We start from the raw sequence: 10,802 nt of genomic DNA on the forward strand, positions 1-10,802 counted from the left end.
TTATTACTACATATTTCCAAAGCAGCAAAAAACGAGAGTAAAACTAAATCTCTAACTGTTCCCTTTTCTCTAGCTATTGCACAAAGATTAAATTTTTTAATAGTAGCTTCCATTAAAATGCAATCACTATACAGTCTTCAAGGCAAATAAACGGAGAACAAGACATAAAGGGTATATTCAAAGAAAATTTGCTGAAACTAGATCTATACTGCCCCTAGTTCTTCCAGGTTATTCAAAATAAACATTCTAGATTATTCAAAATAAATGAAAACTACTGGGATGGCCATATATTCTACAGTCCTTTCTGAAGAAGGCAAAGCCACCAGCCAAGATGATACAAACTCTATACTAATACTACTATCAAGCAGGTAGGGCATTTGTATTTATGATCTGAACCCCAAAAAAGGACCTGAAGTAGTTTCAGAAATACTGTACATATAATAGAGCCAACTAAAAACTAAGCGGATATGGTCATCTGACTGATGAGAACACAGGGGTAGGAAAATAAGATAAAGCTATGGTCAAGTTATAAGACTTAAGTACTAGATAAAAATACACCAGCTGCTTAGGAAAAACTATGACGGTATCTACGATAACGATCTCATGTGGGTCTTCATATAGGATCCATTATGATAGAAAGGACAACTCCTTCAATAACAACCCTAGGATATATAAAGCTGAGTTCCATGTAGCTTCTCCTTACAATAATGCAATCTTATACCATAATGTAGTAAAATATGGCTTGAATGCTCAGCTTTCTGATGGTCTGGCTTGATTTCAAAATAAAATTTGGTGTGTTTATATTCAACATATACATTAGACAAATAAAAATATCTTTAAAGCCTTCATGTGCATGCTGCAGTTGAAGGAAAAGAGCGGGGTATATGAAGTTCATGTGTACGAGATCTAGGCCAGGAAACTTGGTGCTGCCCCTGAAAGAGAGAGATTCTAATACTGCCTAAGTTTCCCATTACAGTTGGCCCTCCATATCCATATCTGCATCTGAGGATTCAACCAACAGTGGATGGAAAATATTCGGGAAAAAAAGTAAAAATTCCAGAAAGTTCCAAAAAGCAAATCTTGAATTTGCCACGCAAGCAACTGTTTACACAGCATTTACACTGTATTTACAACTATTTACATAGCATTTATATTGTATTAGGTATTATAAGTAATCTAGAAATGACTTAAAGTATATGGGAGGATGTGCATAGGTTACATGTAAATACTGCTCCATTTATATAAGGGACTTGAGCATCCGAGGATGTTGTTAACCTCGGGGGTTCCTCGAACCAATCCTCCACGGATATTGAGGGACTACTATATATTTGTAGGACAAATATGCAAAGTCCATTCTTGTTCTTGTTCCAACTCATTTCTGAAATCTGCTCAAGAGCTTCCAGATACTTTTTTCTTGTCCAGGTCCCTCACCAAGTCCTCTAGAACACAGCCATGAACGTTTATGACACTTTTCTCTAATGAACACTCCTTACTTACATCAGTATCCCTCTCAAAGTCAATATTCACCCAGTCCCTTCCAGAAAAGCCAACAGTAAAATCTAACTGCTAATTAGAAAATAAAGTTTCTTATGTGAGCACCAAGGTATAGGCATTTCGCATCCTTCATAAGTATTTTTCCTTATTCCCCACTTTATCCCGTGATGAATTGACATGACCATTCCCAACAACAGTAAACATCTCTTAAAGAAGCGTGAGACTGCTACCTACTTTTGAATCTAATTTTTGTTTTACGTAGGCACCATTTGCTGCTGTCAGGACATCATTTATCAGAATAAAAACATATCCTTCCAGATCGAATGCCAAGTCAGAGCTGCAAAACATAAGTAACACTTTAATAACAACTAACATTTAAAGAACATGTATTAAATGTTAAATAGGTCTGAACTACAATACTTCTAAGAACATATGCTTATCTAGGTAAGTGAATATTAGGCATTTTATCAGCTACTAGTATTTCTTGGTTCCTGGTTAGAGTTTGTAATTTCATAATCAGTAAGGGGGTCTTCAGAAATGAGAAGCACTAACACTTAAACACAAAATCATTAGCAATAATCAACCACGTCAGTTAATAGCACACTGCTTTGAATTCAAAGTCAGACAACAAGAAAGAACCAACCAAATTCACCATTACAATATATCTGAAGCAAGCAGAAGGCATCAGAGGTCAATTTCACAGATAAGGAAAACAAAAGGAGAATGAAGTTGTTAACAGTCATTTTTCAAAGGTTCACACAAAAGGTAGGGCTGTCTTGCACAGGTGGTTGGGCCACTGGGTGGAATTTCTGAAGTGTGGATGGTGCTTAGTTCTGAGATCAGGCTACATCAGTGTCTAAGCACATAGTGGGAACTCAAATACTTAAAATAATTGCCTAATGAGCCTACTAGGTGTAACTAGTGGGATTAGGGAAACTGAAGTTTCCTGATATTTAGCAGAGCAAGAGGCACAAGACCTTAGTAAACTGAACAGAATAAATGAAAATCTAAGTATGCCTTCAGCATACTTTAGCACCCTAGCTAAAACAGGGGCCCTGCATTTTGTGATTCTGCAAAGGTGTTATCTGTTTGTAGCTAAACTACTACATGGGACAGACTTCTGAGGAGCTCTATGCCACTGCAGTTTCGGGCAAAACTACCTAATGACCCACCCCTCTTCCAAGGAGCCTGACAACCCTCTAACTCAAGACTCTCTTCCTCCAAATTTTTTTCCCAAGTAAAAGGTTCTACCAGATAGCAATCTGCCTCAGAAACTTTTTGCAGGCCAGAGTTAGCCCTGAGAAACTCCTGTTGTTTTGCTCTGTTTTAGATAGCACCAGCTTCAATGAAATGCTTCAAAGATTAGTAGGGCATCTTTAAAAAGAAAGGTAGGAGGCTCGTATAGAATTTTTCTCCAAGGAGGAAGGTTACCTAGAGGGAAAAGCAGTCAGCTATATAACGAAATTCTAGTAACTAACTACTCTATTTTTTTTTTTTTTGAATGAAATTTCACTTCGAGAGTTAGGGTGGAGTAGAACTGACTTATAGTACTTTTCCCCCACCTATACTACAGGGATATGATGAAGGTAAATGAGCCAATTCAAGAAGCACACTGGAACTCCCAGATGGAAAATACAATGTCAGGCAGAATTTGCGGCATTAGCAAACCCACACATGCAGAGTAAAATGTTGTAGAAGGCTTCCACTCATCATTTCAATTTTCTGAGTCTTTGGGTATACATTTTCCCCATTCACTTTAAACTTAAGAACAATGGAAAAAAGCTTTAATAGAATATCTAAGTTACGGCATTTGTGATACCTTATGTGAAACCCAATAAAGCAATTCTATTATTTATTTCCCATAAGGCAAATAATTTATTATCATTTGCCTTCTCTGAGACACTGTTTTCTTTAGCAGCATGCAAAGGAAAAGAACGTCACATGGTTTATAAAAGCACACAGGCTCTGGAGTCAGGCACAGATTCAAATTCCAGCTCTGCCATTTACTAGCTGTGTGACCTTGAGCAAGCTACTGAACCTAGATTTTAGTTTTCTCAACATAAATAGGAAAATTATACCCATACCTTTCAGAGTGGTTGTGAAAAATACATAAATAATATGTGTAAAAATACCAAACATACTGTATGGCACAAGGTATATGCTCAATAAATAGAAGATAGCATAATAAACTCTAATTTAACCTTCTGAATGAATGAATGAACTTTTAGAATGAATTTAACTTTTAAGAATCCCAAGAATCTGATTTTGCTAGCCTTAATCTTCATACAGCCAAAAAGATTTAACTTTTAAAAGTCTTTTACTTTTCAAAAACATGATTCTTATTTAGCCTATAAAAAAATTCTCTTTATTGGTAATTGATCATTTATTATCAATAATTATTGACAAATTCTAAAGTACTCTCATAGGTTTTATATAGGCCCCCATCTTACCTGGCAGCTACAAAGGCTCCAATAATCATTGCAAATACAGTCATCTTAATACCCCAAGAAAAAGTCTTCCTACAAAATAAAATAATTAAAAAATACATACATGTGGCTTTAGTTATTTACAAAGACTCGTTCTGCAACATAGGCAAAAAATATATGTTTTCTTTAAAAAAGTTGTAAACAAATGATTCCAAGGAACTGGATATTATAAGAACCCCTCTGATGAAGCAAAAAGTTACTTTCTTATATAAGTAAGTATACTTATTTTTTCTTATTTTTACCATTTGTTATTATTATTATTGAGCTTGAATTTTTGCTAATCAGATTTCTTTAAGTTGAAAATGGTCACACACATTTGTAGTAAAAGTAGCCAAGACATGAACACTATTTAAAGCCTATACTGATCTTCTGACCCAGCTTCACCCAGTGGCATCAGTAGGTATAGGAATTCTTGAAAGTATACCTCATGTTCAGACAGGCTTCCATAAGGAAGCCATAAACTATCAACTCCTACAGCAAAGGGAGAAAGTTGCTTAAACTTCTCAAAAGATAAAGTAGAAACAACACAAATAATTGTAATATCTTACATATGCTGGGCACCTTTTCAGGGTGATTAAAGTTGGTTAAAGACTAGATATATTAGAAATTTAACTCACTTGAGTAAAAGTCCTTCAGCAAACATTGTAAACAGGATGGAGAACCTTCTCAGAACTGTAAACATTGGCAAGCTGCAGGAAAAAAACAAAGATATTTAGGTAAAATAAAATTTGATTCTCCAAAATTAGTATTTTAAAATAATGCTAATCTCTTCCTTCCATTATGGAAATTCCATGCTGATTAATCTGTGACTAAATTAAATCCTTATTTCTCTCTAGAAAGTATTTGAAAGCCTGAAAGGGTTGCTTTTATAAAACTACCAGAAGTGAAAAACACCAAACTAATTATAAAATGGTAGAAAACATACATCTATTAACAAAGACTGATAACAGACACTTTTAATTTTACCCTGCGTATTATGTTAAACACCCTGAACAGTAATCATGTTAGTCTTTAAGACCTCGTCTTTCTTTTCTAGACTGACCTCCCTTCCTACCCCTAACTTTCAAATAACATCAGTGATAATCTTACCCCATAAAACATTCCTTGATTGTCCTTTTGTGGAAGTAGTCCTGTCTTCCTCTAAATTCCTAGAGGATTGTGCTTGCACTAATCAAACATACAGCCTCTTGCAACATAATTATTTCTGAATCTATCTCATCTCACCCCAAAGTGCCTTATACTTAACTGGCAATCAAAGATAGGGTGTGAAAAGATGGATGGATGGATAGATGACAAAGGATGAAAAAGAGCAAACTCTATATACAAGCAGCACTTTGCAGCAGGTCTGCATTTCTTTCCAAGTGGGTAATGAGATGTAAAAGGATGCCCCACCCATGATAAATCTGACTTCCATGGAACCTTAACCAGAAATACCATCGTGGTCATTCTGTCAAGTTTCTTGGGTCTGAGGAAATGAAAAAAGCTTGGTCTCTACCCTCAGAGATCTCTCCATTCTGTTTTACAATCACCCATTAAGCCAGAGGTTTAGCTCACGTGACAGTGGTGAAGCCATGGGTTTCTGTTAAATGGTTTCCCTATGTGTATACTTTTAACATCACATATACCTGATACATACACTCTTTAAGTGGAAAAGCCAAGAATTGGGAAGTTAGAGGATAATAAGTGTTGTCATGGAGTAGAGAGCTACTGCTTCTTTCTAAAAGTGAAAATGCTGCCTCTAAAATCATATGGCCATGTGTAAAATGTTAATCATATTTGTATCAGGGTTCCATCTGATGCTATTTTAACTACCCCATGTTAAAAGAAAAACTACAAAAGTTCTCATATCCACAATCTAATTTTACTTGTGGAATTTGCCTAAAATATACTATTTATGAATTGTACTAACGAATTGAAATCTCAGAAGCCTAACATATATCCTTCACTATTACAGGTCTGTAAAAATAATGAAAATCTCCCATCACAGTATTTTATAACATTTTAAGACTTCTATCATCAAAGTGAAGGGGAAAAAAAACCCCAAACAAACAAAAAACTTCTTTCTCTTCAAACTTAAGAGATTAAGTTTCTGGTCCTTTCATTTTTCCAGGATCAGTAACAATGTGTTAAACATTTGACATTTTCAAGTACAATTTTAAGAACACATTATATTAACCTCACTAGTAAAATAAAGTTATCCATACTTCAGTTTCTTTGTGCTGAACAGTCCCGTGATTTGGTTCCCAAAATATAGTAGAGGTAGTGGAAACGTCTAGAAAATTTAAAAAGGGATAACAAAACTCAATAATAAAGGCAGCTAAAACAAGGTCCTTTTCAAACAGAAACAGTTTTGTTTATATGATCAAATTCTTTCTACTTAAAACACAAGATTAGTTCTCACACACAATTTTGGCCCCCATGAAGCACCCAAACAACATTACTCCTGGATAAATAGCTCTCTGCAGAAAGAATGGAGGGGAAAAAAGAAACACAAATATGAATATGATCAAAGCACATGGGACAACAACATCTTTCTTTACAATATGATAATGTAGAGCCCATTGTTCTGATGTCAGCAGAAAAAGGAAAGGCATTTCATCCTCAGGTGGAGTCAAGCAGAGGCAGATCGAAGAATAAGAAAATAAACCCAAAGAATAATGAATGCAGGATACACAGATTAGACGGACGTAGAAAATGCAAAATGACTGTAATCCCAGCAAGTGTTCAATAATTAAAACAGAACACAAGATCTAGGGGCATTTTTTCTTAACTTTAAAGAGACTGTGGGACTTTTTAAAAACACATATTACTATATTTATTCTTTGCCTGCATTATACCTACTCTAGATTGGGCGATTTCAAGGCTGCAATTTTTAAATATGTAAGGCACTGATGAAAAATATATATAGTGACTTCTTTTCAGAACATAAAGTATTACTTTTTTTTTCTTTTTTACCTTTCGAGGTACATTTCTGTCAAAGTCAGGAAACTTGACTACTCTGAGTGCCTTTCCAACCCAGAGTACTGCCACTGTGGCCACCATCTGTAAACAGAGAACACAGATTCACTGTTCTACATATAAAGACACATTCAGAAGTTCTAACGACACAAACCACGTAATGCTGAAGATTCCAACTAACCTGGCCAAGTCCAACACATAGTGAGGAGGGAAATCTACAAAAATGGTAGAGAAAACAAAAAAAACACAGGGTCAGAAAAACCTGAGCTCGGTGAATTCAATTTGCACATCGGCAACCTTACAATGCATTTTGATACAAAACACACCAACGTCTACCCCTCATCCAAATGACAATCTGAGAAAAATCCCTGCCAGTTGTCAGGCAACACCGCTGATTTTGTAGCCTCGGGCTGCCACTTGTCTCATCTTGTCCGATTCTACAATTTCAGTCGGCTGCCTGTAACTGACTTGTCTTGGAAGTGAAGACATACATCTCTTGAACGGTTTCACACATTTAAAAAAAAAAATGCTTCTGCCTTTGTGGTCCCAGTGGCAGCATCACAATCATCTTAAATGGGCTTGAGGATGCGTAGGTCCCCAGAGGCTGTCAGCGAAGTCAGAGAACACTGAAGCCCCGGAACCTAGCCCAGGCTGCAGGGAAGGCCAGGCATCCCTCTCCGGGCTCCCAGCCTGGCGTGCACAGGAGTCAAAAAAGTCACGAAGCAACTCCGCTCCATCTCTCCGAAGGGCAGGGTTTGCAGGGTTTCCAAGGTGCTGCACGGCGGGCAGGGCAGGCGCTTTCCGAACGCGGCCCCGGACGCTCACCCGGCAGTCCCGAGCTCGGCGCCGGGAGCGGGAACCCCCCTCCGGGCCGGCGCGCAAGCCGGCTCCGCCGCCCCGGCCGCGTATCAGCCGCCCGCCCGCCCTCCCTCCCTCCCCGGCTCCCGTCCAACTTTGTTCAGCTCCAACTTTGCAGGCAAAGTCCAGGGAGCCGGCGCCCAGCCGCCGCCGCCGCCCGCTCCTCTCCGCGGCCTGGGTCGCCGCCGCCTCGGCCCTACCTGTAGTTGGTGAGCACGCTCTTGTTGACCACCACGATGAGGAAGGAGCTCACGCCGTAAAAGCCAGCGGCCAGCAGTTTCAGGAACACGGTCAGCGTTTCGGCCGACGCCATCCCCAGCTCCTCCTCATGTCTGTGTGTGGAGGATTTCGCGGGGGCTTCTCCTTTAACCCGGGCCTGCTGACGTCTATGAACTTCCGCCATGGCGGCGGCGGCGGCGGCCTGCGAGGGGAGCGGCGGGCGGCGGGGCCGACTAGAGCTGGGGTCTGAGGCGACAGCTCGCAGGGACTCGCGGGACCGGGGCCGGTGTACTGGGCCGGCTGCCGCCGCCGCCTCGGCTCCCCGCGCGGCCGCCGCCCACCCCCGCCCAGGGGCAGGGACGCTGTGGTTCACACGCCCCGGGACTTTGATCGGGCATTGTGCAACGCGGGGTCAGAGGGTAGGGGCCGCGCCTGGCTCGGCCTGGGCAGGGCTTGGAGAGGGCCCGGAGAAGGGGCAGTGGCGACCCTGAGTCCCGGACAGAGAGGGAGAAGAAGCTTAGGGGGAACCACTCGGGGACACCAGGAAGCCTAGCAGCACAGCACAATCGCGGAAGGAAGAGACCGGCTAGCGCCTGCGCGCAAGCCCGCGCCGGGTGTTTCGGGGGCCGCGTACCTGGGATGCGGAGGCTGGCGGCTGTGGGGCTGAGAGCCGTATTTTCCAGATAACTGCGGCAACCAAAATACAGACCTTCCTCCAATCGGTAACAGGTGGCTGACTGAGTAGTTAACAATGTGCGTGCGTCTAGCCTCACTCGAACGCTATTTCTGTCTCTCTTGCAGAGGGCCTAAGCCCTTAAAAAGTATCAGATGTGGATCAAGAGTAAACATTCAACTGTTCAATATTTCAGTCTGCGTTGCCTCAGATTTCTTACGGTTTCTGAACCCAGAAAACACCATACAATACCGTCTTTGAGATTGTACTGCCATATCCAAAAAGTAGCAAGATAATAAAGTGGCTTGGGGGTTGGTGAAACAGTAAGGTGTTAGGAGCTGAGTTCCAATTCTGGGTTTCCTAGAAATGCCCCCTCACTAGCTGTGTGCCCTTGGGTCAGTTAGTTGAACTCTCTGAGCCTACATCTCCTAATCTCTGGATATAAAGCTGGTTTTCAGTAAACAGTAGACATTGTCATATAAGAGAAACAAATCATTATTACCAGCTTAAACAAAGAAATGACATATCTAATTTTAATGTCAAGGCAGAAAAATAACTTTGAATTATTTATCTAAATATTTTGTCTATATCTTTAAAATATTTTTCCATATTTTAAAATTATGGTAAAATATACATAACACAAAATTTACCATCGTTACCTGGTTTTTATTATGGTGAAATATGCATAATATAAAATTTATTATTTCAACACTTTTTAAGTGTACAATTCAGTGGTGTTAAGTACATTCATGTTGTTGTGAAACTCTTAACCACTACCCTTCTCTAGAGCTTTCATGTCATCTCAAACTGAGATTATGAAACCACTAAACAAAAACTCCCCATTCCTCCTTCCCTCCATCCTCTAGAAACCGCTATTCTACTTTGTCTCTATAAATTTGACTATTCTAGGTATCTCAAATAAGTAGAATCATACAGTATTTGTCCTTTTGTGTCTGACTTATTTCATTTGGCATATTTTCAAGGTTCATCCACATGTAGCATGTGTCAGAATTTCTTTCCTTTTCAAGGCTAGATAATATTCCATTGTACGTATATCTTTTGATTTATATATTTTATGTTATCCTGGAGACACTTGTGTTCTTTGACTGCTCCTTAGGAAAAACTGGCACACAGAATGAAATTCTTAACACAGTCCACAAGGCCTTAGGTGACATGGCTCCTGCCGTCCTTACATTTTCCTCCCTAGGCTTCAGCTAAATCAAACTACACCCAGTTCCCTGAAGAATAATGTGGGTTCCTGTGTCCTTACTTCTGTGTCTTTACTCCCGTATTCCCTAAATCTGGGGTGCTTTTTCTCTCCCTCCTCTCCACTGTCTCCTGAAGAACTGTTACTTTTCTTTTAGTATTTAGGCAAAATATTATCTCCTCTCTGGGCACCTTCCTTCACACCGCCTCTCCTTGCCCTCCACAGAAATGACATCTCTCCTTTGTGCTTCTCCCACTGCATCTTTGTGCATCCCCTTTATAGAGGCTCTGGAATTATATGTTTACATGTCAGTCTGTTCCACTTGACAGTGAGCTCCTTGAGCGCTGGGTGAGGCAGGGACATCTAGCACACTTTAGATGTTTTTGCTAAATGAATCAGCGAATGGTATAACTTTTCAACAATGAAAGAAGTGGCCAAATTTCTTCCTTAACTGCTGGCAGCAGAAGAAAAATAACTAGAAAATTATATTTTGAGAAACATCCCTTGTGAAAAAAATTATTATTAAAATAATAATGTCCCTCATTACAAAAGCAAACAAGCAAAAGAGACTTGTATCGCACAACTATCTTGCTCTCTTCCTCTCTCACCCCTACCCATTTTTCAGAGAAAGCAACTGCTAACCATCTCGAGGCTCTGCTTAGAGCCACTTTCTGTGCCTATACAAATACATATACACACACATATGCATATATATACATACACATATATTTATAGACATGTATTGTTATACATTTTTTAACATAAATGAAGAGAACCATGTAAAAACACTGATGCTCAAACCAGATACTGCCTCTGGCACTAGTTTTGTGATCTCCGGCAAGTTGCCTGATGTCACGGTGGTTCAGTTCCCTCCTCTGTAAAATGGGGATAACAATAGCACCCACCT

The 10,802-nt window shown here is 39.8% G+C and overlaps 1 protein-coding gene across 2 annotated transcripts in view; it reads right to left on the reverse strand.

Moving 5' to 3' along the window:
• SLC35D1 (solute carrier family 35 member D1) overlaps window positions 1-8,559 on the reverse strand; it is a 54,647-nt gene extending 46,088 nt beyond the window's left edge. Inside the window, exons 1-7 of one of the 2 annotated variants that reach the window (XM_027114019.1) lie at window positions 7,997-8,559; window positions 7,120-7,153; window positions 6,936-7,022; window positions 6,185-6,252; window positions 4,598-4,669; window positions 3,945-4,013; window positions 1,729-1,831 (exon numbers count right to left, since the gene is read on the reverse strand). In XM_027114019.1, the coding sequence (XP_026969820.1) occupies window positions 1,729-1,831; window positions 3,945-4,013; window positions 4,598-4,669; window positions 6,185-6,252; window positions 6,936-7,022; window positions 7,120-7,153; window positions 7,997-8,199 (636 nt within the window). In that variant the 5' untranslated portion in view covers window positions 8,200-8,559. The remainder of the gene's footprint in view (window positions 1-1,728; window positions 1,832-3,944; window positions 4,014-4,597; window positions 4,670-6,184; window positions 6,253-6,935; window positions 7,023-7,119; window positions 7,154-7,996) is intronic. The other variant, XM_027114020.1, reaches the window with a different exon arrangement.
• Window positions 8,560-10,802: the final 2,243 nt, after the last annotated feature.

This window comes from Aethalodelphis obliquidens, unplaced genomic scaffold (genome assembly GCF_003676395.1).
Source record: "Aethalodelphis obliquidens isolate GAN/ISIS:26980383/991018 unplaced genomic scaffold, ASM367639v1 scaffold13, whole genome shotgun sequence".
Lineage (NCBI taxonomy): Eukaryota > Metazoa > Chordata > Mammalia > Artiodactyla > Delphinidae > Aethalodelphis > Aethalodelphis obliquidens.